This window comes from Ammospiza nelsoni, chromosome 1 (assembly GCF_027579445.1).
Source record: "Ammospiza nelsoni isolate bAmmNel1 chromosome 1, bAmmNel1.pri, whole genome shotgun sequence".
In the NCBI taxonomy this organism is placed as follows: Eukaryota; Metazoa; Chordata; class Aves; order Passeriformes; family Passerellidae; genus Ammospiza; species Ammospiza nelsoni.
This window is the reverse complement of record NC_080633.1, coordinates 110,262,220-110,289,293: the sequence shown is the minus strand read 5'-3', so window position 1 is coordinate 110,289,293 and position 27,074 is coordinate 110,262,220. Positions and strand designations below refer to the sequence as shown.

The following is a 27,074-nucleotide window of genomic DNA, read 5'->3' as shown; positions in this document are numbered from 1 at the left end:
GCACTTGCTTCACATGGTATCAAATATTTAAATGATCATTAATTCAAAGAACAGGGTGTGTGAGAACGACCCTTGTGCTCCTTGTTCAGGACACGTCCTTGAGATCTGTTACAGCTTGTTTACCTGCTGTAGTAGGGACTTCATCTGCCCCAGGTGACAGCCATTTATCCAAAATGCAGGAAGCTCAACTACTAACCAATTCCACTGGCACCACCTGGAAAGGGGTATTTGAAGCATTTTTTTAACCCATCTGACACTAAGTGTAATTTCCTTGCTTGCTTAAAGAGATACCTGAAAAACCTCACACAGAATCCTGACTAATACGTTTTGGTTTGTTTGTGTTAAGGAAAAATATTTTATTCCAGTCAGGCAGAGTATAGGGAGCTCCAAGTTACCAGGACTATGAAAAATGAAGTATTTGTATGGATTTGTATTTCATCTCTCCCACCTCATTCCCACAAAACCAAGGTAGGATGGGTGACAAGGAAACTTTTTGTTAATAGATCTATTATTTTGACAGTATCTCTCCTGGAGCTCTGATTCAAAAAGGGCATGAGAGGCTTCCTGCCTTTTCAGCTGTTGCAAAAATCAAGCTTGCTGGTTACAGAAGTGTAACACATTTGATATTTATTTGATAAATAACAAAACAGGGCACACAGGGCAAATCTGTCCATCAGCACTAGCTGTGCCACTGACAGGTGTGTGATAGATCAGGTGAGATGCATCACCTGGGAGACGCAATTTGGCTCCACCAGAGAGCTGATGCTGTAAGTACATAATCCCTTCTAGCTGGAAGCTCTGCTTTTAGTCTTATTTTCAAGAAAGGAGTAATTGGTAATATTTAGGGAATAATAACAATAGTAACAATAATTAAGTAAATCTGCCTTAGAGATCTTTTTTATAAGGGAAAGAAATCTAGGAAAGCAAGGAAGGCACCAGCTTGACTTAAGTGAGTGGCAAGAGAAGGCAGACAAAAACCTCCCAGCTGGGATGGAGGCTGTCCTGAGCTGTCACAGCTCTGACCCTGGTACCCAGCCCAGGGTTTGCACCCTCCTGCTGTGCAGTGCCATGTCACAGACACTCAGCTACTCCCAACAGCTCAGTGTCTGCCACCATCCCATGTCCCACAGCTTTTTGGGAGGCTGGATTCAAGGCCTGAGGGAGATCCACCAGTAGGTCAGACCCTCAAGCACTCTGCTCAAACTCCTGCTCTCCCCCAGGGTTTAAACTTCAGCCATGCTCCAAAGATCTTGGGTAACCATTAGCCAGGGAATCAATACTGGTTTTGCGTAATCATTGTGAGGTGATATCTCTGAGTTCTATTTGTCCTAGCAAATAACAGATAACAGATCTAAGAGAAATAGTCTGATGAAACATTTGAAACATAGGTCAGAAACCAGCTTGAAGCTGAAGTGGAAGGCTATAAACCCTCCTGCTTCCCCAGCATCCACAGAACAAACCCTGCCCTGTGGTTTTCCCCCAGCATGTCCACAGCACCTTCTGGATGCACTCCTAACATATGGCTAAAGACACTTTCTGCTACATATTTCAAGGAAATGAGTTTCAGGGCAATTTTAAAACCAGTGCTATCACTCCATACACATCAGTATCTAACAGAAAATAATGAACTAAGCAGGGGGACATCTGTTCAGTGTGAATCCCTCTCTCCCTTGTCTTCCCTAACAAATACAAGATAATTTTAGAGGTTTGACCATTTGGCATATAAAAAAATTTGCTTAGAATTACATAAAAATACAATTTTCAGCTGTGGGCTCCACTGTCATGCCCCCTTTCATTATAGCCTCCGTGGCTCTATGAATGGGTCACTAAAAATGAGGACAATTTCCCTACATACCAGCCCCACACAGCAGGGAGCAGATATCCAGCTCTGCATTTGATTTTTGGCTGCCAGGGTGCTGAGCAATATGACGTGGTGGGGAGACCTGACCACCTGCAGCGCTGGCTCCTGGGGTGAGGCCACAAGGAGAAACTGGGAGCTGGTAACTGCAACCACTTGGTGTGGGGTTCAGGAGTCACACTGGCTACATATGGGCAGTTGTTCCCTGGCAGTGACTCTCACTAGTCACATCAGAGGGTTGGGGCACTAGGCATGGCTTATTGGGCAATCAGTGCCCTGCCCCACATAATTTTTTTTATTCAGTGATTGCTGTCTATGGAGGGAAAGCAGAAAACCATTTCTCTTCATACAGTCATCTTAATCCATCATTTTGCCTCAGGTGAGTGCTGTCCTGTTACAACTCGACACCGAGCCCCTCCTGGATCATGCCAAAAGTCCTTGTCATCCAGTATCCCATCTTTGTAGCAGCAGCCACCCAAAGATGCCTGTGGAAGGTTTTCCTAACAGGGCTCTCAGCTTTTCCCATGTCTGGAAGCAACTTTTGCATGCTCAGTAACCCCCAGTGCCTTGTTTCTCCATGCACATGGGCCTTGGAAAGCTACCTTGAAACAGTGCAAACTCTATGTGCTTTGAAAGCCTGCATGAACAGCAGGCAGAGGCCAACCTTTCTGCACATAAGGTAAGGACAGATGGCTGTCAATGCACTCTGAGCTCCCTGGAAGCTCAAAGGCCACCAGGAAGGATAAAGGGCCAGCAGAGGAGACAGCAGGCACCACCAGCTCCACCACTGCAGTGCACACTGAAGGAGGAATGCATTTTTGAGATGCCTCAAGGCCATAAACAGTTATCACTCTCCTAGGGATAGCAGCTGATTTACTTAAGTTTTTAAAAACTGATTTACTGCTGATAACCCTGACAAGCTTTAAACCTTTGATGGTGGGACTATACACAAATTCCCAGGAAAGAATGGAGTCTGGAAAAGATTGACTGTCTTGCAAAGTCTAACCCAGCTCCAACTAGACACTGAGACACAGAAATATTTCCTTGTGGGTATGCAGGACACAAGTTGCATCCTTGTTGTGGCAGGCTGGTTCATACTCATGGAGTCCAACATACTTACCAAGATTCACAGGTAACATAAATCACAGAAAGCAGCATGGATCTAATCCCTGTCATGCTGGCATTTCAACATAACTGTGCTCTATTATTGTTAGATAAGACAATTACAGACTTAGCTTTCCTTTTGAAGTCACAACAAGGCATCTCTCACAAAGATAAGTGTCTGGGGCTAGTCCCCCTCTTGGGGTTATCTAGTAGTCAGATGCTAACCAGGAACTTCAATTAATTTGGGTCTGTACATTCCTCCCACCAGTCTCTATCGTTTACAAAACACAGCTCCATTAGAAGTGAGTGATTTAATCTGATGGATGTTCTGCCAGCATTAACACATGCTGATATGCTGACAGACTTGTACCAAGGCTGCAGCTGCTAAGTCAAATAATGGAGACTCGCTCTTACTGAATCTATTCAAACAGACTCTTTACAAGCAGATCTGTGAAAGCAGTTTATATACAAACATTACACTCTTACCTCTTCTCCTGGTTGTTAACAACTACATGTTTTAATATGTTATAAAACTGAGACTGTTCCAGACATATTGTCTGGAAGCACAAACTAATTTAAAGGTCTGACTCAAAGTCCAGTAAATTTATGGCAGGGATGCTGTTCTCTTGCATCAAGTTAGTACAGAATTTAGTGCACTTAACCACAAGGCAGAAATCCCATTTTTTAAGTTACAGCAGGACACCAACATTTTTACCTCTGCATCTTTCAGATATTCCCTGAGGCTGTTTGGGAAATCTCAGTCCTCATTCTATTTTTAAACTCTTTATTTGCAGCAGGAAAGCCAGTGTTTTCACTGGGGTAGCTGTTTGAATGAAGAATTAAAAAATACAGTAGAGTTCTTTATTTAAAGATTGCATAAACCCACAAAGATACTCTATCAGAAAGTCAGAAGAGTGGTGACCACTTGGAACTGCAGGCTTGCTCAGAAATAAATATGTGTATTTTAAAAACGCAGTGTAAGAGATAAATAACCAATAGGTCCAAGCAAGCAGGGAGTCTGATATGTTTGAAAATACTACTCCACTTAACATAATGGCCCAGCTGTCACAGTTGAGCACAGCCATGGTTCCTAGTTTATGTATTTATGTTTTTGAAGCAAGTTTTACTATTAGTAAAACTACATACAGTGAGAGCATTTCCAAAGTGGAAAACATAACACTGCAGCTGCAGGAAAACTCCAGGAGATGGAGACAACCTGAAAGTTCTGCAGGTCCATGGGCTTTGCAGTACCTTATGACCAACTTGCTGATTTCACAAGTATGAGACAAACACACTACCTATGCCTCATCTAAAATACTTCTACTCAGAAAACATAAGGAGTGTAAGGCATTTTTTCCTGTATAAAATTAATTTCAGAATGTTCCAAACAGCGTACAAATATTTACATGGGCACATATATATGTATATATATATATACATACTGCCAAACAGTGCAGTACTGTCTCTTGCTTTTACCACAAACTCCAAGGAAAGCAAACTAAGCTCAAATATCGCAGACCTAAAGAGAGCTTCCTGTTACCTTGTCACAGCCAAGCAAAGCTGTCACTACACAGCACTATACCAGCCACCTGAGCTCTGGTACTGAAACTAGTGGAACCTCACACACACAAGGCTGACTTCTATGTCTGTGAGTTCCAGAACAAATTCCAAATACCAAATTGCACCTGTAGATCAGATCCTACAGATGTCCAAGGGCCATAAACTTTGCTGACAAAGCCACTGACCAAACCTCTGGCTCTAAGACTAAGGTAAGCCTTGGCTGTTTCTCATAAGTTAAATAAAGTGAAAAACGTGCACGATGCAAATGCTTAATTGTCCATGTCAGTGTAGACCCACACCAAGTAATGGAACTTTTAGACTGAGGTAATGAAAAATTGCAATTGTCAGCTTTTTTGCTGCTTGCTGTCTTTAACTGCTGTGGAAACATGCAAGTATTGATTGCTTAAGTTACAAATTCTGATAACCTGAAATTGTGACATCCCTTCAGGAGATCAACACCCACTGCTCTGAAGGCATACTAGCTTTGGTGGCCTGGGCTTCTCAGGAAGAATTTTTAAAGGTTCAGTAGGAGCCCACAACACAATGGCAAACACACAATGAGAAACTGATTGCCCTCACAGGAGGACTTCAGATACATTCAATAGCAGTTCAAAAACTTGTGCTTTGCAGGCTACTATCCATCACTAGACTGGAGATTTTTTTTCCTGTTTTCCCATAATTATGCAGCTCTAGTTATGTGGCATCATTCACTAGCTGTATAATAAAAAGCAATAAAAAACACCAGCAAACCAGGAGAAAAAAGTATTTCCCACATCTTTCCATTTCAAAGGCCAATGTAACATAACACCAGATTTCCTTACTTGCTTCCTGGTCATATAATCCATATTTATACAAACTAGTGCAAATGAGTACATGTCATTCTGGAAGCTCCAGCAAATTTGGATCTCATGGAAAAGCCTGAGGCAGGATGCAGACAGAAGGGTGCTGGACACTGCCACCTCTGCACGGAGCCAGGCTATGAGTGAGTGTACTGTACTGTGCTGTATTTGGTGACTCTGGAAGACTTGCTCAGTGTGGCACCAGCAGGAGACGGCCCTTGTGAGTCAGAGCCCATCAGGTTAAGTGGGGAGTCTGTGATCAGAGCATGCTCTTGCCTTCCTGAGCTGGCCCGTGTGGCCTGCTCAGCTCTGCTCTGCACCACCCTTTCATTCCGCACTGTGCTGCGTTCCTGTGCCGCAGCGGGGAAGCTGAGCGAGCCCTGCTCTGCAGCAGGCACAAGGACCCTCTCTCGCTCCCTCACCACGACATACTGCGAGTCAGGAAGATCCTGAACTGTCAGGGCTCCTGGCCCTGCACCTGCTGACTTCACCATCCTTTCCGTAACCACCACGTTACTTCCATGTGGCAAATCAGGGATTTTCACCATGCCCTGAATGCTCGATGCAGGTGCCAGCACCCTCTCTGTCACCACTACGTTCTCCTTAAACTGGGGGTCTAAAAAGACAGGGGCTGAGCGGGCAGGAGCCCCCACAGAATAGGATGTTTCTGTCACGGTGACATTGCTCTCTGCGTGGCCCGTGGGGAGGTGCTGGGCACTGTGCTGCCCAGAGTGGGATGATGAAAAGGTTGTTTCTGTGACCACCTCCTTGGACAGGGTGCTTTCTCCTGTGCTACTGCCTGTGTGCACGGGTGGGATGGACTGGAAACCACTGCCTGAGGCAAAGGCTTGTTCAGAGGTGGAAGCAGTTTGCTGATGTAAGGACTGTGACTTTGCTTCACTAAGACCAAAACCTGATTCATTCTTGTAGCCACCGTCTTTCATGTTGATCTGTCTACCTATACATATTTCTGCTAGAGTCTTAAACTTGTCTCCTAAATCATCAAGAAAATGGTCATCAAGATCCCCCTCAATAAAGCTGCAGCAGCCAACAGAGCCGTGAGGGGAGCCCGATTCTCCCTGGGAATAAACCAGGAGACAGTCTTTTGCAGCTTGCTCTTCATCTTCTTCCGCAAAAGAGACAGCTTTCTGCAGACAGAAAACAAAAGCAAACAAAAGTTCATTAATGCCAGCTCTAGACTTGGTAATTTTGAAAAATCAGAAATACTTGGACAATGCAACAAATCCAAAATAAGAAATAAGAAACTGAACCGATCCCACAGAAACTGTCAACGAAGTGAGGGCTATACCTAACATTTTTTTCTTTTTTGAAATTAATCTGAACTTGGCAGTACACTTGATGAGAAGAAAAATCTGAGATTATATTTAAAGCCTTGGATACTATCACCACCTACTGTTGATCCTTCCAGTAAATGTGCCCCTTGTGATACTGATCCACAGTCATAAAGAAATTGTTTTAGTTTTAGTTCAGAGAATGAACTTCACCTCTAACTAGGTTTTTGTGGGAGAACACCAACACCATTTCTGAGAGTACTCTAACATTTAAAAAAACATTTACTGAGTACATGCTGTCATGCTATCACCCAACATGGCCTTTTTCACTAGCGCAGACTACAGGATCACATCCAAGATGCCCAACAGGAAACAAATCAAAAAGTTAAATGGATTGGTAAAGCATGGATGCATAGTTCATCATATAAATTCTTAGGCTCTATGCAAGCTATCTGGTAAGAAGGAGGGCTCACAAGCTCTGGCAACAGTGCTTACAGGCTCAGCTCAATCTGAAAGCAGTGTCTGCCATGGAGCTGCTGCAGGGCTGGCACAAATATCTGTGTATGTGTTTGCATCAGCTCCAGTTCCAAAAGTGAAGACAGCCAAATCCTGTGGGCCTGCTGAACCAGGTTTATCTAATATGGCTCCTGACTTGTGCTCAGAACCACCTTTCTGCCACATCTGAAGTTCTGGACTTCAAATTAGCTCAGGAGTCTGTGTAATGTGCTATATATCCAGACCCCCATTTGACTCTGCATGTTTATCTGTATTTGATCCTGGAAGTAGGTACACAACCCAAGATTCTGCCACAAAAATCAGCAGCTGAAACTATTTGGTTTGGTTACTTGTCTGTTTCCTTACCCCTAATCTGAGATACTTTAGCCTCCCAGAATGGATCCTTCTCTCCTGCAGATTTCATCAGTCAGTTATGCTTAAGGTTATGTAACAAAGAGTAGAAGAAAAGGAGATTGCTACTGTTGCATCTGTTCATCTAGGAGACTAGTAGCTAGAGCACTCTGAGACATACAAGTACCTAAAGCTCAAATCCTCCACTGGCCTAAGGTAGTGACTGAAATTGCAAAGCTACTCCCCTGCAAAACCACATCAGCTGCCAGTTGCAGGGTGTTTTGCTTGTACAGGTGATGGTGCACGGAAGTCCAACTTTCACTACAAGGAGCTCACCAGCCAAAGGAGTAATGATGTGTGTAACATGAAGAGAAGTAGCTTCAACAAGTACGAACAACCTACTGGCCAATGGTTAGGTCAGTAAAAAAAAAAAAAAGAAAAGAAAAAGGATTGCAACATATGCCTCATACACTTTTGATGAATGGCCCTTTACCCAGGCTGCTGGGCAAACAGACAAGTCAGCACCACTCACTGCATCAGCTACTTTGAAAATACAGCCCCACCCACTGGTGTATGACATCTTCAGCTTATCTTTCAAAAACCTGCTCCGTGGTAAAGTTTGGTGCTGTGACTCATGATGAGTCACAGGTGCCTCCCTAGAGATCAGTTTCATGTTCTTAAGTCCCTGAGATTTAGATCACACAGCCTTTCTCAAGGCTTTTTCCCGGGCAAGGCACTCCTATACTATTGCTGAATATTCTGGATCCCATCCACAAATACCTCCCTTGAGAGAAAGGTCTATTTGTGTGGCCTTGCAAGTGTTCAATGCCAGAAGACTGAACATTGTCACATTTCAAGTCCCACTCCAAGTGTGGCCAATCCAAAAATCCCTAATGCCCCCAACTCCATGTGCACAATATCAGGACTGTTCATATCTACTCACCTCTGTCATAACATGATATTTCACAATGCTAAGTGCAAACATTAAAATACTGTTATTTTTGGGTCATATGCTTACATCATTGAAGTAGTCTCTTAAGAATTCCTCATTCATGGCTCCAGCCGCTCCCACAGCAACTCCTCCTCCAGACACGACTGTCTTCCCATCCACACCTGCCATGCCCTCAGCTGCTCCAGCTGCCATGGCTCCATAGTCGTCAGCAGAAAGAAGACGCCTTTGCTCTTCCCATCTTTCCCTGGTAATGGTGTTGTGATGTTCTCCTACATGAGAGACAGAGCTGCCTGCTCCTATTAGGGCTCCTTCTCCACTCATTCCTGCTGCTGCTCCTGCTGCCGCTGCTGTTGTTCCTCCTTTCACGTTCCCAAGTGCAGTGGGTGGAATGAAGCTTAGCACTGGCTACATAAATAAGACAAATTAAGATGTGACATGAAAGCTTTGCTGTCTAGCACATGGAACTCACCAAACCAGCAGTGGGGCTGGGTGGGGAACAGGGAGGGTGCTGCCTTACGACTTGTTTGAATTTGCACTTATACATGTTGCTGCAAAGAGTAAAAGGCCTCCTAAAACAGGGTGCAGCTTCCACAAATGTATTGCCAAGAAGGTTTATGGAAATATTTGTATAGATCATTGTTTTCTTGAAACTCAGAGGATTGAAAATGAAAAAAAAAAAAACCAAAACAAAAAAGAGGCTTGCAAAACTCTAGGGAGCTCAGCTGTTCCAAGAAAAACTGTGCCCAGTTTTCCTCAGACACTAAATGGGAAAGTATGCACTGCCCGCCACCTTTGCGGTACTGCCTGGCCCTTTTTTCCCTAGCAGTTTGGCTTGTTAATTATCTTTTAACAAGAATTTGGTGTGAGCATTGGTCCTAAATCAGTCTTTTACCTTCTGTTTCTGTTATTGTGCAAAAGCATGTCAGTATCATGCCCTTCTTTTGAAAATGTTGTTTTGTAGTGCAGCAACAAAGAGCAAATTTCTCTTGGTATTTACTATTCTCTCTGCAGATTTGCACTTTTTCTGCCTTTTTCTTTTTTTACTAAGGAATTTCCTCTGTTTCAAAGAGAAAATACACAGAGAAGTAATTTAAAACAGCCTGAAACTTCAAATCAATGAAGGGAAGCTCAGCACTATAACCCATTATTTTGCTGTTTTATCATGATCCCAAAGGGGTGCAGAGCATTCCAGGCTTGCAAAAGCAAATATTTCACTCTCTGTTGGTTCAATGCTTTTCCCACAGTGCTATCTTCTGCTCAGATATGATCAGCATTTGCTAGATTGCTTTCCTTATATTTTGGTATTTAAGTGCTATGGCTGCTTTTTCTATAGCTGCTGGTGGAAGTAATCTCCCACACATCCTTCCCTGAGCCTCACAGGGTTAATTTTGATTAATGTTCATGTGTTGTTAAAATCAGCAATGTTGTAGAGCTTCGAAATATCCTCCTGTAGTGTGGCAGAGGCCCCAGGTGCCAAACTGAACACTGGGATAGAAATCAAAGAGAAGGGCTATTGGGGATACATGCCTTCTCCTCAGGAGCTGCTCCTTCACTGTTCCACTGGCGCAGCATCGCTTCACTGTGGTCTGGTATGTCAGTAAATGTCTTTGCTCCACCAAATCCCTTGGCTCCCAAGCCACCCGGACACAGCAGCAGCAACAGTGGAACAACTACAGGGAAACAGAAGGTTGCCATTAACTGTGTGGTTATTAGGACCTTAGCATGCTTACAGCCCCTGTAAGTTTGGCCAGCTCCCATACCCAAATGTATTTTTAATGAGCTAGTGATCAGTATGAGGGCTGGCAAGGACTGAAGACAGGTTCCCAAATATTCAAGGCATTTCATAGAAGCATATGCCAAGGCCAGTTTCCAAGAGAGCAAACTTGGAAGCTGGACATCTAACACATCAGGGTCTGAATCCTGCAGATGGCCACACATGTCTGTACCTGTACTTCTATCAAAGACAATTCCAAGCCTTGGCTATCACTGTACAACCTCAGCATTTCTAACTCCTCCTCTTTTACTACCAGATAACAACATGCTGTCATGTAAATTCCATCTCACCACTCCTTTGACGTGCCTAGAGTGTTGCCTGGGGGACTCAAAAAACCCAGTTTCAGAAGCAGAGAATATTATTCCTGTGGCATGAACTTTGTTTTATCACAATTAGATTGTTGCCAGCACAAGCAATAAACTATTGGGAGTTTAAATGCAGCACTGCTACACCTGGCCACAGCAGAATTACAAATATTCTTATTTTTATTTTATTTTATCTCATCAAAGAACAATGTCACATGCTTCTCTGAGCAAGGCAGTGAATCTGCAGTGACAGAAAAGACAGTGGAGAATGTGCTGTGGTTTGAGTAGGAAGAGCTAGGGTTCACCTGGGGACATCTCAGAATACCAAAAGCATTCCTCACTGCTTCCCCACTAGTTATTTACTGCACCATAAACAAATATTAAAAGTTGCTGATATTAATTTTAAAATGCACAGCTTGAAATCCTTTGAGGGTGAAATGCTGATATTACCAAAATTAGCTGGGGATCTGCCATGACCTCCGCAAGACTAGGAGTTTACACATAATGTATCAAGATGACAAAACCTAGGAGCTGGATTGTTTCTTTCCTGATGCTTTGCAGACCACTTACATTACATTACAGTACTTCTGAGATAATATGAAACAATTACTTACGCAGCAGAAGTAAAAACGCCAAGATGATTAGTGCAATTGCTGCTGGTCCCAGACCCACTGACTTTGCTCCAATAAACCTCTCCTGGCACACACCATCATCTGTACACTCACAAACAGTCAGCTGCAGAGACTGTGGCAGAGCACAGCTGACCCCTTGGAAATCCTTTATTAGCATGGGAACTTCAGCTCTGCCCGGCTTCAGGTTTTGTGGTACCAGCTGTACACTGGTGTCTGACACAGAAGTGGAGGGAGGTTAAAGAAAAAAAAAAAAAGACAAGGAGTGAGCAGAGAGAAAATGGACTCCTGTAAACTAACTAAAATACCACTGTTGCAGTCTTCTACCAAATCCCCTCCAGTAAAGCCCAGCCAATGCAATGGAATTAAGTTTAATTAGCTGCTGCTATAGTATATATATTTTTACTTTTATCAAGTAATTTCTCCTGGTAAGTGAGCAGCCATGTTCACTTGCAGCCTCAGATAATTCTGAAATTTCACATGACCAGAGACAGCACGGAAGACAACCCAATCACCTGTATAGCATCAACCATGTCATCTGGATAGATAAAGGGTGAACTCACAGAGAAACAACTTCAGTCTTGAGGAGATTAATCTGTTGCAGGCCACAGATAGAGATCAGGAGCCAACAAAACATCTGCTCCTGTGGCTATGTCATGTCAAGGACTAACTAGGCAGAAGATCACAGACTGATTAAGGTTGGGAGGGACCATAGTGGGGCATCTTCACTGGGCCCAACCTCCGTGCTCAAGTAGAATAATTCTAAAGTATATGGCACAGGATTGCATCCAGACAGTTGTCAAGTATCTCCAGTGAGGCAGACTCCACACCCTGTCTGGGCAATCTGTTCCAATTGCACACCCACACTACAGTAAAGAAATTCCTCCTTGTATTCAGGTGGAAACTTCCTGAGCATCAGTTCCTGCCCATTGCCTCTTGCCCTATTGGTTGGCACCACCAAGAAGAGCATGGCTCTATCCTCTTGACACTCTCCCTTCATCAGATACTTATAGATGTCAATGAGGTCTCCTGTCAGTCATCTCTTCTCAAGGCTGAACAGGCCCAGCTCCCTCAGCCTGACCTCATAAAAGAGATGCTCAAGTCCCAATTTTCTTTGTTGCCCTCCGCTGGATGCTCCAGGAATTTCACATCTCTCTTGTACCAAGGAGGCAGAACTGGACACAGCAGAGAACTGGACATAGCACTCCAGATGTGGCCTCACCAGGGCACAGGAGAGAGGCAGGATCATCTCCCTTGACCTGCTGGTGATGCTCTTCCTAATGCCCCCCAGGACACCATGGGCCTCTTGGCCACAAGGACACACTGCTGGCTTGTGTACAGCTTGTCATCTATGCTCAGGTAATGCATCACTGCATATTGTCCATAACAAGATGGGGGATAGCTTGCTCTTAACATTATTCATGAAATCCTGGTCATCACACTTGGGGTATCAAGCCAGATAAAGATGGTCAAACTGAAGGAAGGCAACACCCCAGAGGCCAGAGGACATGTCTGGACTTTTACAACCTTTAGAGTAAAGGGAGCAGAATGCAACACATGGTTTTAATGCCTGACTCCATACATTGCTGTATTGGTCTCACTCAGCCAAACTGTCAGTTTGACTGGAATTAATAAATTACGACCTTAGGACTTCAAAGAACTGAAAGTAATTAAAAAAACATTTTCTTACCATTTCCAGATACAATTATCCAGTTTTCTGCTGTCCCTTCTGGCTCATCAATGACAGTAAAGCTGAAGGGATAACTGAAGGGGTAACCATCCAAATCATGAGCTGTAACATCAACTAATTTTGCATCTGAACACACAGTCCGCACAGGGTTCACAATAACTGGGCAGTTATCATTCTCATCTTTAACCTGAATGACGACTGTGCCAGTGATTGTTTTCCTTGGGGAATCTAAGAATTTAAAATATAAAAAATTAAATTGATTTGTGCACAAAAATATATCTTAAAAAAAACAAAAAACAACAAACCCAAACATTAGTATCTTCCAAAACCCCAACATTGCTGAAGTAAGTTGAAAGAGATCTCCCTGGAGCTTATGACAGCAGCGCTTCATTCCCAATGTTAATAAATATATTGACAAGGTTCGTCTGAAGACAAGCTGTTTTATTACTTTAACTTGAAAAAAAAAATCCTGTGTGGTTACACAGTAACATGTAGATTATAAATGAGAAATTCTACTTAGATACAAAAGAAGTTCAGAGAGTCTTTCTTGCTTAGAAGTTGAGAAAACTTAGGACTATGTTGGATGACAGGCATATTGAGATATTGGCAATTCCCACCTTGCCAAAAGAGTTTCCTATCAGACCTATCTTTGAAAACTTTTATGAAAAGTTCACCTCCATCCAGTCAAAGGGGAGAAACAGATACCTTGGGAGCCCATTCCAAAAAATGAGTTGTCTGTGTCTCTCCTTTGAATACTGAGACTGCACCTGCTGCCTAACTTTAGAGATGGGTAGGTTAAACCAACAACCCTTATAGACAGGCAATTTGTGTGAAAACAAAACCCTCTCAACTTACCAGTAGTTACACCCAACATGGTAATAGTGTAGGTACCATTTACTACATGAGGTGATTCGTAATCAAGATTTTTAGCAAGTCGGATTTCACCTGTGACTGAGTCTATAGTGATCCAGTTTGCTGCATCTTTTCCTTTCATGTATCTGATGAAAATAATGCAAAGATGGACAATCAAAGATTCAGGTATGGGTACAGCACAGAAAGTACAATCAGGGAGCGAGACTGGAATATGAGACAGAGCTGCACTGCTGGGCACTGTCCTCTTCCCCCCCATCTGTTCTCCCAGCAAAAGCTGAGCATTAGACACTCATGAAAAACTATTACAGGCATGGGGGAAAGAGGTCCACCCCTGGGCGTGCAACTCTGCTGTGCATCATTTGTTCAGGCCACGGTGGTGGTTAATTAACCTTCTAGCTGAAAAGCTATGATTCAAAACCCAAGCGCACAGATGCAGACATATCTGTGTTACACCCTTTCTGTCTGACTGATAAATGTTTCTGCATATTCCTTCCTAATTTTACTGGAGACAATGGAATCAGATTGGCAAATCTAATCTCAAAAGTAGACAGGTATGACAAACACACCATGCAAACACAAACAACTTCAACTCAAACACTCAGGTCTCACTATATACAACAAAAGGAGGATTTTTGCATCACCAGTTTTCTGCATAATAGAATACTGAGGATCATTTTGACGTTTAAGGTGTGAATTATCATTAGCAGAAAAATATTGCCTTTGAAATTTTTTCAGTTTAACATGCAAATTTTGACAATAACAAATGACTTCTGACATACTCAATTATGATGGTTATAAAAAATTCTTACGTAATGCGCTCTGCTACTTTTCCAGTGTCTTCATCATAGGCTTGATACTGTCCAATAACCTGTTTTATTTGGAGTTTCTCACTTGCTTCAATAATTTTTGTGCCACCAGGGAACACAGGGCCTTCCTGCACATTGATCACCTTAATTTTGATTGGAATTGTTTCTGGTTTGTAACTGGGTTTAATTGACTTGTGGAACTCTGCTTTGTTTGTAACAACAATGCCTAAGTTTAGGCTTTGCATTTTTTCATAATCCAGCTCCTAGAGCAATAAAGAAAATAATAAAAAAATTCAGAATTTGTTAGAATCCAATATCTACACAACATGCATACATTTAATATTTAAATACTACTATAGCATACTTATTTGAGTAATAAGGATGTAAATATTTAAGTAATATTTAAGCAGTAAGGATGTTTCTTAACCTGTTACTCTTGCTCATTTTTAATGGATGACACCATAGGTACGGCTTTATATTATTGAATCAAACATTCAGTGTATGTGAAAGGAGTCCTACTGCCTGTGCTTTCAGTGAATCAGTCTTTAATTACCTGGCTTCTCCAAATTTATGTGTTTGCTTCTTTTTTTTTTTTAATCTAATCATTCACTTAGTAATGTTCAATTTTTTTTAATAATTAGCAGCTTTCAGATAAGGAAACCTGAGCAGGAAAAAAAAAAGCTACTTAGGGCACTATGCATCTTGAGTACTTGTGGACTAAAGAAAAGTGAAAATGACAAAATAGACATTTCCATTAATTTAAAATATTTTCATCATCACTTGAACTTGCTGAAATTCATAAATGTAGCTCATGGATCAGGTGCTGCCTGCAGCATTAGCAGTGGCCAGGGGAAATAAAGAAATTTATACTGCAATCAAGGACAGCAGAAAGATGAAAGTTTACAGCGTGTCAGTACTGTTGCCCAAAGGGCAAGGGAAGGCTGGGGACTTCTGCCTTGCTAGTTATATTTGTGATGACAGAGAATGTAAATGGAAAAGCTTGACAAAATTATTATTTTGCATGGAATTACTGAATGCATTAAAAATATGGCAAAGGAAGAGTATCCACACATTTTACATATTGACTGAATAAACACAATTTGTCAACACAGATGGATAAATTATTCTAATATATAAAGCATACTCTCTAAAATCTATACTTACCTTCACAACAGTCAAAATTCCTTCATTTGTTTGGGTATCTGTTACAATTTTGAAAAAACCACCTTCATTGCCAGAAACAAATGTAAAGTTTGCCAGCCAATTATCAGAAAACTCTTCATCTTTGTCAAATACTTTTATTCGCATAATTTCCACATTTGCTCTGTTTTCTTCAATGCTGCCTTCAAACTGCAGTTAAAAAAAAATCCACTGTTTAAAAAGATGTCATGGTTTACCTTGTTTCATCGGTGCAAGGAATTTTGCACAATGTCTTATTATGGGGTAGTGGCAGGGGTAGGAGCATGCTAAAAATTGTGATAATTGTACTTACTGCACGACTTTCAACAACAGGCAGATTGTCATTGACATCCAGAATCTTGATTTCTAAAGAACATGTTGCAGCATTCCCACCTTTTTCACCACCACGGTCCTTTGCTTCCACCACCAAAGAATAGCTACTTTGTGTCTGTCATGGTAAGAAAAAGGTGTTTAATCCACGCTAAAAATTCTTCCTTTGCTATATGACCTCTACTACATATTGGTAATGTCTCTTACGGTTTATTTTAAGTCCTCTCTAGCTAGAAGTAAATCTCACAACTGCCTTGACAGATTCTGCTGGAATAGAACTGAGGCTTTGAAAAAGGTACAGGGCTTTCACATCTCCCCCACAAAGAGTCAGACTGTACTTACAAAGCAAAGTAAAAAATTCCAGTGACCATGAACAGAGACAGGACCAGTGACACCTGCATGTCAGGACATAGGCAGAGCCACATCCCTCAGCCACAAAGCCAGCATTTCCATCACCATCTGCTGGCCAGAGAAAACTCTGCAAGCACAGGTCATGTCCCTGGTAATATGCGACTTCCAATGCAGTTTCACAGTAGCACCTGTCCTAACTCTTTGAAGCGCAATTTGCATGGCAGGCTACAAAAGTCCAGATGCAGCCAGCAACTTTGCAGGTGGTGATCGAGGTTATCTCTGCCATACACTCCCCAGCAGAAAGAAATGACACCTTGTTTTGTGTAACTGCTGCCCTGACTGCACAGGAGGGACAGAAAGCAACAACCATCAGGCTGGTGCTGTGCTAGGGAGATGGTGGCGGGGATACAGCCTTAATCCCATTGCCTCCTCCCTCTGTCCCTGAAATGCATGCATCAAACATCAAGGCTTTAATCCTAAGGGAAGTTAAAAAAGATAAGAGGGCCAGCTCTTCACCCTGCAGGCAGGGCTGAGGGTGACACAATAGGCACCAGAGAACCATTACTAACAAATATCAAAACGGGAGGGGTTTTTTTACCTCTCTGTCAAGGTTTATTTTTGCTACTCGAACCTCGCCAGTATTCTTATCCATGCTGAATGCAGCGCTAGGGCTTTGAGAAACAATCCTGAAAGCAATTTTGGAATTTAGATTATTTGGTTCATCTGCATCTGTTGCATTTATCCTCAACACAATTGTACCTGGAAAACACAAACAAAACATGGCACTTGTTTACACCACCATGCACTGGTATATACCTTTATCGCAATGTCCAAAATAAGAGCAGTTTGTTAGATGCACTGCATAATTTTCTGATGCTCTTGACTTTATTTATTTAATGCATGAAGTTGAAGAAGTGTTCTTAAACCCAATAGGTACATGTCAAAAGTATATGTTCTAGCCAACAAAAAGATTGCATTTACATATCTGTAACTCATAAAATTCAATGCACAAATTAAACAACAGGTTAAATTCTCTCAGTAATTCTGACAGAAAAATGTAGATACCACACAGAGCAGAAAGTACAAGCTTTTGAACAATGAGCTACATTTCCCTCACATATTATTATAAAGAGAGCACTAATTATTCCTTTACCTGAACATTATTAAAACTACTGATCTGTACTGATGCTCTCCAACAGCTTCACTCAATATACATGGTGGTATCCATGGTGCAATCCCCTTATAATTTAATGTTTCTTCACATTATAGTGGCATTGAAACAGACACACTGTCAAGTATTTATTAGGAAGTTTTTTCCAGCTTTTCTAATCTCCTTGAAAATAATCTATTGCTCTTATGTTTACTGCTGTCAACAGGAAATGGCTATTAACCTGCTCCTCAATGATTGTGGCATAGTCATATGTGCTTGCTGATGTCAAGAGGAAAATGGCCGTTAACCTGCTCTTCAATGGTTATGGCACAGCCATATGTGCTTACCAGCAAACTACCTCTCCAGCCCACAAATAAGGCAGGGCTTTGGATGAGGATGGCAGAGTGAAGTCCCTCCCAAATAGGCTGTGGCTACTAGGCCAGAAGGCAGATTGCATTTCCTATGCAATTCCTGCAGAAGAACTCTGCTTCCCGAACTTGTGGTAGCTCTGACAACAAACCAAAGGTGCCACAAGAGGAAATACTGTTCTCCCTTGCCCCTAGGGGGATGCTCTCCCTTAATCACACAACACAGCCTTGAATTAAATCCTTCATTCACACATGGATGAGCTGGCTTATGTGAGTAAGAGAACGTGACCTTGCTACTGCAGATGTACTACTCAAAAGTGCAAATTCACATGTCCCCTTGCATGTGCTGGGAAAAACTAAAAGAAAAAAATTTAAAATAAAGTTACCCGTTTCACTTAATTCTTCAACTGAACCAACAAAAACTTCATGTGAAAACACTGGAAAATTGTCATTTATGTCCACAACTTTAATTGGCAGGTCGATTGGCTCTTCCAGTTTTGCCCCATTCTTATCTAGCGCATGGCCTCGGACCTGATGATACAGACAGAAACAATAAATTAATCCAATGAGTGACTGTCATATTTATAAACACATATGCAAAACAGAAATACACCCACTATATATAACAAAATCTAAATACTATAAAAGCTTATTACATATGCTTACAAATACAAGCAGGTATACACAAATATCCAGAAATACATTATATATATGTATTATTTCAAGCAGACACATTTGAAGAAAATACATAAATATATAGCAGGAGACCTATAAAGAAAAAATTAATTTTCAACTTACAAGAAGAATGGGAGTCTTTTCTCTGTCCACCCTTCCTGTTATGTTCAGGTCACCAGTCTTTCCATTGATAACAAATAATCCATAAGGGGGTTCTGTTACTCCTTGACCAGATATAGTGTAAGTTACTACAATTCCTGTATCTTCAAGATCTGAATGTATCTAGTAGGAATATAACAAATTAAATAGCACTCAGTAAATAAAACCACATTTAAAAGTGCAACAAAATAGTTTTTCTGTCTTGTAATGAACTGACAAAAAAAAATATTTAACACATTTCCCTGCACTCCACTGACTGTGGAGATATAGAGATAAATTCAGGAAAGGCTGCATGCTCTATTTGAGAATCTGGAGCAGGGAGTTGACCTGGGAGGTCAGACCTCAGCTGGCAAATATACCAGGACTGGAGAAGAGATAGGATGAAGGGAAAAGGTCAGACCTGGAGAGAACACATAGAAGAGGCTGCAGAGACTAGAGATTACACCCTTTCCCTGCTGTCAGCAGATATTCAAACCATCTGGAAAAGTGTGCATTGTACCAGTATCACCATCAAGGGGCATCCCAAGCAAAGGGCAACAGTTTGCCACCACCTGCACTCACTTCATATGCTGAAGTGGTAGGAGTGGTGAATTTAGGTTTGAACACTGGTGCTGAACCAGGTGTTTATCACTCTTTCACACAGGATAACACCTGGATTATTTTTAACTCTTTTTCCTAAAAGACTAGGCATAAATAATCATGTTCTCTGTACATCCTTCTGCCCAATCAGCACCAGCACATTTGGGACCCACTTTACAAGTTCAACCCCACCTGAGAAGGGGTAGTGGGGAGAATAAACTCAAAGATATTGCATTCCCAAAGCTTTATGAAAAATGGGGCTATGAAAAGATGAGAGACTGAGCCAAACCAGGCTTTAAAAGTAAAGGAAACAGAAGGAAATTTGTCAATCTTCAACTGGTATTCAAGTCCTTTAAAATTACAGAAATATTTGTGCATGCATTTAAAGGAAGCCACACTCTTATTTTACATTTCCATCTCTATTTTTTATGCGTATTTCATATTTAACTGCTTTCTGGGCTTACTCTAGCAATTGGATTCTTGTAGGAATTGTCCTCCTCCTCCCGTATGAAAGCTGGAGGGACTGTCCATTCTCGCTTCTGTCTGACTGGGCTGCTGGGATGAGACAGCAGGCCACTCCTGTCATTTCGGTCATAAACCTGTGAAAAGACAAGATGGAACGTCAGCACTGCATTTACTCATTTCAGATAAATGCTTTATTGCTGCTGTAGACAAGACTTCTGAGCAACTTTTGCTCTGTCAATAGCTAGTGACTTCAAAATCATGGAGCAGCATCTGCCTTCTGAGTCACAATCTAAGAGCTACACAGTCTTCAAGCTGGCTGAAGAGGAAAAACGGCACTGGTCTTTTCATCAAGATAGAATTAGGCAAGACAGGCTTTAAAAATATGTGCAAGTTTCCATGACCAGCAGCTGGTGAAAATACACCTGCTCTGGAAGATTTAAATGCTTGTCATCAGATGTGTAAGAAGTTTGGCACTAAGGCTGTTTTGAACCACCATTTCTGAATTACCACCGTGTTTCTCTTCCCACCAATACTGTCTTGCATATTTAACCTTCTCTCTGAAACAGAACATGGAAGAGCAGGCTTCTATTCAATCCACCCAATGTCTCTGCTATCTCTGTTTAACTACATCTCATTCTCACTCTGCATAAGACCCTTCATCCTTCTGTCTACTTTATTTTCTACTGTCTCTGTTGACTCCTAGTTTAACATATTCACTAAAACAGTGGTTTTTCATCTACTGAGTTCAAAAAAGCAATCTACATCTTTACTGTGTTAGGGGAAAGTTTCTTAAAATTCAATGCCACTCTAGGCGATGGATGTAGGAATCTATTCACTTACTTTTCAGCTTTCATTTCTCTATTCATTATGCAGTTTCCACATTTCACAAAATGGTAGAATTCAAGACATTTATCAACTAAAATAAGGTATGGATTTGATGTGTTGCTCAGAGAACCCTTCTACAGGCACTGATAAAGCTTTCCATTATATCCTACCTTCACATAGAGCCCATGTCCATAATTCAGACAGATCTGCAATGGAAATTATGAAAGTCATTAATAATTCTATGTCTCTTCAGCAGCACTAAAACATAACTTTTGTCATCTGCTTCGTATGAACAGCAAAGCTATAAGGAAGAAGGCTTCTGACATGTATAAATTAAATTTTATTATTTACCCATAACAGCTTCTGAAAAATTCACCCATAACCATTGGCATTAAAAACATGCAGCACGTAGGAGAAGCTCCCTTTTCTGGGCAAACCTTGGATTTGTGGCTGTGGTGGGTTACCAATTGCATCAGAGAAGAAAATCAGATAAATGGTGTTTAAAGTAAGGATTAACCCAAACATCTGCTGAAGCGTACATGACAGAAGCAGCTCTCCTACTCAGAACCTCGCTGGGAGGATAAATGGCATCACTTATTTAAACAAGGCAGAGGCACTTGCTCTGACAAAACCTTGCAGGCCAGTGTTCAGCATTGGGACTGCCCACCTCTTCACACACCAGGACAGTATGCACAGCTTTGAATGACTCAGGTGACAAATCCTGGCTGGAAGAAGCCAATTTTTCAGAGACCCCACGTTTATGTCCACTTTCCAGGCACCATAGACTCTCCAAGTAACAACACCCCTCAAACTGCAAAAAATGTAGGTATTGGAAAGCAGCAACAATAAAAAGTAGGCTATTGCAACATGGGAAACTTACAAATCAAGCTTTTGAACTTAGTACAGGTAGCGAAAACTGTTATTGTTCTGAAAACTATTACTACTTATATTTTGCAACTTAGGTGATCATTTTCTTAGGCATACCACTGCCTAAGGCAGAGCAGGCTCAGAAAAGGTGCTTTTCTTCTCAAATAAGTCAGTCTCTGACTGGTTTCTAGTATGTTCACTGGGCTCTCCCTATTCTTCCCTCTGACTCAGCCTTGATTACTGAATTGATGACAGCTTATTTTTTTTTTAAAAGATGTTATCTTGTACCCACACAATCTAGTAGACTGTGTTGAGCAATACAGCAGATTTCTGTTTCAACTTGTTCAACAGAACTGTTTTTCAAATGGTATTCTTCCCAATGTATAGATTCTGAAGACAGAAATTATTAAGCAGTAACTTTCCTAATGGATATGCATCAGGAAGGGTACAGGATCTCACACCAAGGTCTTTTCATGGATGTTCTTAATCTTATTTGATTTTATTAATAGGATGGATTTTCAAAATTTATTTTCATGACTAATGAGATTATACCAGCAAGAGTGTCAGGAGAAATTTGCTTTATAGTCCAGGCTTTCCACAGAAGCTCCAATGCTTTTGGAAGGTGAATAATTGTCAAGATATCATTAGAAACATCCTGGATTATTCTAACTGGTAAACAGGAGGGAAAACTGTTTGTGTTTCAAAATTGAATGGAGACAAGAGCATGCACTGAGAAGTTTCCTTGTATTTGAAATCTGAGAAACCACTACAAACAAAAATGTCTGAAAACCAAGAATAAGCAGATGTTCCACTGAGATGCGTGTCAAAAATGTGTAAAAAATTCCACTAGTCATTATAAAAATAAAATCTTTCATTAAGATAAGTAAAAGTAAAAAATCAATTTGTTTGCATAGCAGAAAATGTCCCTCAAAACTTTCCAGGTTAATGCTAAGACAGTAAAAAATAATTTTGCTCTTGTATTATTCAATCTGCAGGTAGCCTCACAAGATATCTACAAAAAATTTTTAAGAATGATGATTTTATTCACAAGATACATAAATACAAGGGGAAACAATACATGAAGAGGTCCAGCCTTTTTTTTTTTCAAAAATTTTTAAAGTTCCAAAAATCTTAAACTGGAGGAAAAGCACTTTTAATGACATTTTCTTCAAGGACAAGTGAAATGTCAGAATTTACTGCCTGTCGAACATGAGAATTCTCTCCCCCACATTATCTTTTCTTTTTGGTATCTTTCAACTGCCTTCTGTTAAATGGCTCAGAGAAGGAAAGCTCTGTCATTTGCTGTGGATCATAGCCTAGGCACATCAGGTGTCTGATCAAAAACCAGACACCTACTGATGACACCTGTTGACCAGAGCTGAGAACATTGTCAGAAGAAAATGAGATGGTTACAAAAAAAAGTCTGCGGCCTGAAGTAATGAAATTGGAATGAAACACTACAGGAAAGAAGCAGAAATAGGCAAGAAGGCATGGAAAAGAAGGGAGTGACTGCCATGTATAGTGACTGCAAGGCTGCTCTTGCTCAAATCCCTTCTCATCTCTAGTCAGGAAGTGACTAACAGACAGATTTTCAACATAAAGCTCAGATTCAAGCTGTAAAACTATAAAGACTGAGTAACCAAGAAGGTATGTGTCTGTATTTACTACACTGGGAAACAGTAATGCCTGGAAATATGATCTTTTCTGTGTGCTGTGTGTTAGGAGATTTGGCACTTGCACCTCCTGTGAGTCAGTTTGGTGTTGAAGACAACATGTGAAGACCCCAGCAAAGCAAGTAAGGAGGACTCTCCAAGGTCATCTACTAGTACATCTCCTGGCCCTGGGGAAAACAAACTACACCCAAATCCTTCCTGACAACTGTTTACCCTGTTCTTAAAAATGAGGGATGGACGTCTCTCAGCCTCACTAACCTAAGGGGGCTCCTAGATAGTCTTACAGATGGAACGGCTGTTAATTTCCATCTTAACTGTATTATCCTAATTCTTAGCTCCTTGCAAGTTGACCATATTGCTGCTTGCATGATATTCAGAGTAAGGCACATAAATTTACATATCTAAATGAAAGCTAAGCACCTAAACTTTCATTATGACCAGCAGAAATATAGCCAATACCCACAGAGATCAGAGCGCTGCTCAACTTGCCCCCAGACCAGTCCATATTTATTTCTCTCTGAGCTCTTCTGATTGACTGTAAGTATGTCCAATTAAGTATTGTAAACCCAACACAGGAGGATTTGCAGGGCAAAGCATTTGATGCAGAAAACCCAACATCATACAACCCATGGTTTGATGGATCCTTCAGACTAGAATTAGCTTGTCCCCACAGATCAAACATCTACAAGCAGATGAATGCATCTCCCAATGTGGTTTTACTCAGGAGGGATACAATTCACACACTCTTGAGATTTTCTTCAAAAGTACAATATGATCCAATCAAACAGGTGAACTCAGCATCCACTGCACCTCCATATACCTTTACAGAAACTTAAACATTGAGATTTCTTAGCCTCAAACCTAACCTTTGTCATGTTAACAATGCTCTTATTGTATGGCGCAATTCGCTCTTCTTCCACTCTTCATGTATCTGCAAACTTATCAAACATCTCACTCACTCACTGTCTTTTCTTAACTACCAGTTCTTTTATTTCCCTTAAAAATCATAAAACAGGATTTTGTGACTTTAGATTTTTTTTTTTACTGTTCTGTAGTCTCTTCTGGACAGAATCACTTTTTTCTGAAGTCTGGTCTCAAAAGTAACATACCACTTCAGTTCAATAGAATGGATAAGATACTAGACCTTATGTATTTCTCAGCTGCTTTCAAACCTCACCACAGCTGGGCTTTCCCTCACTTTTGGAACAATAGTAAAATGTTGAATCAATCCACAGATGGTTGTAAATACTTTTACCACGTTTCAACATGTTACTGGCAACAGAAGCTAGGTTGCTTTGAATTAGCTCACCTCTGCTCTTCGTAAAACCAAGCACCACTTTGTGATGGTTTTTATTTAACTTGTTTCTGTGACTTCTGAAAATTAACTGCTACTGACTCTGACATTACATCTAATATATTCAGGACTGAATTTCATCATACCCAGCCTAAGTCTAACATCCCAAACATCAACAAAGCACAATCTGAGGAAGACATTCAGAGTAAAGGTAAATTTTGCTACTCCCATAGTAAGATTCATTTATCTCTGTCAACTATTCTTTCACTCAAATGCAGGAAGTGTTCTAAGACTTCTTCTCTTGAAGCCATGATGTCCACCCCCTTTAGAAATGACCAAGAAACCTCCCAGTCTATCCTCGACAGCCGTGCCTGCTCGGCAGGCCCAGGGCTCTGGGTGTGTGCCCTGGACACGCTCCAAGTCAAGCCCAACCCTTTGGGTGCACCACCATTCAGCACAAATGCTCCAGGAAAAGGGCTCCTGGAAAAAAATCCCTGGGAGATTTGCTGTGACCTCTGCAAGGTACCCAGGGATGATGATACAGGGATGCAGCCCACAGGCAGGGAGGGAGCACTGAGAGAGACTTCCAGGAAAAAACTGGGAGAGGAAGAACCTACCATTCCTGATGCTTCTAAGGTAGAAGATGCTTTGAGAAGACACTACTTTTAGACTAATTTTGTTTTTCAGTCATTTCTTAAGATTCATAAGAAAAAAATGACCCTAATCCAATACTCTCAAATAGGAAACTTGACTTTTTGATTAGGGAAAAAACCCCAAAACTTCAAAATTCAGCAGTGCCTCTCTTTCTCTTCTGCCATCAGCAGCTTTATTCACTCCAATATTCTAACATTGAGTCTTTTAGGCCATAGTGAGTTGACTCTCAGTACATCATATCCTGACTCAGCCTAAACTGAAACGGATGATGATGAGGATTGAAAAAAATAATGTTCTTCAGGCAAAACTAACAGCAACCTGACAGTGCAAGCCCACCAAAATGGACAATGGTGTGGCTTCAGGTATTGCAGGAAGAATATGTAAAAACTTTTGCACAAGTGGTGCTCCATGTTTTCCATCGTTAATTTGGACAAAAGGAGGATGAAACATTTTCCAACCGAACCCCAACTGCCAGCTTGCTGTAAAAACAGGTTTAACTGTTGCTGGCCAACTTATACACAACCATATGTCTGGATTAAACTAATCAGACAACAGGTCTCCAGATAACCAATCTGATTTTGCAGGTTCCCGAGCTCAGGGAACAAGATCCCGACCCCCAGCTCCTTCCATTCTGTCCATGCAACAAGCCATTTCTGATCCCTGCCCAGCTGCTCGGCAGCTCCTGGCACAGCTCAGGGCATGGCCTCCACCCTCACCTTTGTCTGATTGGCGGCAGCCCAACTTCCACAGGCGTTCTGCCAGCCTGGAAAGGTGAAAAGCAAAAGAAAATGCCGCAGATACAATGAAGACTTTGCTGTAAACCAGCTAGAAAGAGCTAGAAAGCATCAGTCCAAATCCAACAAACCAAGCGTTTCGTTCCCAGTTTGTTATGAGACAGTCTTTGCTTTTAGCCTGAGAAAATATTTTATAGGATGGAAGATCTAAAGGCTGATGGCTGAAAAATAGTGAGGGAAGGGCAAGAGAAAGCCTGAAGAGTCCTGGATTGTTAATTTTTCTAAGATAAAAAATTCCAAACTTTTTGACTCATCCTCCCTCCCGGCACTGTTCCCTCAGAAGGGAAATGCAATTTACTAGTATAAGAGAGTATGCTGAACATGAAAACGGCAACAACGCGAACTCCTCACGGCCTTCCTGTTCCTCCCGGCGCCTCAGCAACCCCACCCATCCCAGATACCGCTCCTGCTGGGCTTTCCTACCTCCACCTGCTTTCAGGCAGCAAAGGCGATTGCTTTTATCTAACTCCCAAAGAAAGCGAGAAAACCCGTTCCCAGCCACATGCAGAGTTGGCAGGGCTGCCAAGCGCCGACGGGCACACCTCTTTCGGGCAGCCGCACTCGGGACCCCCGCGGCAGCACCACCGCGGCTCCATCCCGCGCAGAGCAGCGCCCCGGTACTGAGGGACCCAAAGCAGTGCCCCGGTACCGAGGGAGCCCCGCGGCAAAGCAGCGCCCCGCACTCACCAGCAGCGCCAGCAGCCTCCCCACCGCCACGGGACCCCGCGACATGACCGCCGTGCCGGGATGGGACAGGACAGAGGATAAAGTGTTTTATCCCCTCAGCTCCTGCGGCCGCCCCACACGGGAATGCCGCGGCCCGCCGAGGGAGGGGGGCACAAGTAGCCGCGGGTGGGTGGAGTGTGGCGGGCGGGATCGCGCCGGGAGGGGGCAAGAGGCAGCCGGGCCCGAGCCCCGCCCGGCCCCGTGCGAGTCCCGTCCGCGCCCCGCCCGCAGAGCCTGCATGGGGCAGCCCTCGGAGCGGCCGGCCCGGCTTCCCCAGGGCGCCTGAAGTTGGCTGTGGCCTGTTTGCCCCGCTTCCGCCGAGGGAGGCGAGCCGGGCCGTGCGGGAGTGCGCGGGGCTGCCACAACAAACGGATACATGGAGGAGTAATTGGTAGAGGGGAGCGCAGTCTCACTGGGAAATAAAATTGTGGGCGTCTTTAGGACAACCTTTCCTGTA

General features: G+C 42.2%; 1 protein-coding gene across 1 annotated transcript; it reads right to left on the bottom strand.

Annotated features, from left to right (window-relative positions):
• Window positions 1–596: 596 nt before the first annotated feature.
• Window positions 597–26,702, bottom strand: LOC132077549 (desmoglein-2-like). The gene is made up of 15 exons (XM_059479336.1): window positions 26,579–26,702; window positions 20,780–20,815; window positions 19,784–19,918; window positions 18,705–18,863; window positions 18,293–18,437; window positions 16,987–17,147; window positions 16,021–16,155; window positions 15,693–15,878; window positions 14,532–14,791; window positions 13,705–13,847; window positions 12,850–13,077; window positions 11,145–11,375; window positions 9,975–10,121; window positions 8,518–8,852; window positions 597–6,509 (listed from the first exon to the last, which is right to left on the bottom strand). The coding sequence occupies exons 1-15, from the start codon at window positions 26,621–26,623 to the stop codon at window positions 5,499–5,501; spliced, it is 3,357 nt and encodes a 1,118-aa protein (XP_059335319.1). The 5' UTR covers window positions 26,624–26,702; the 3' UTR covers window positions 597–5,498.
• Window positions 26,703–27,074: the final 372 nt, after the last annotated feature.

What these genes read in the sequence shown, in the direction of transcription:
- LOC132077549 (XM_059479336.1), bottom strand. Translation starts at nt 26,623, where the DNA reads ATGTCGCGGGGTCCCGTGGCGGTGGGGAGGCTGCTGGCGCTGCTG. An exon ending in GGAGGCTGCTGGCGCTGCTG is followed by an intron (nt 20,816 to 26,578) that starts GTGAGTGCGGGG and finishes TTTCCATTGCAG; the next exon opens with ATCTGTCTGAATTATGGACA. An exon ending in TGAAGAATTAAGTGAAACGG is followed by an intron (nt 17,148 to 18,292) that starts GTAACTTTATTT and finishes TGTGTTTTCCAG; the next exon opens with GTACAATTGTGTTGAGGATA.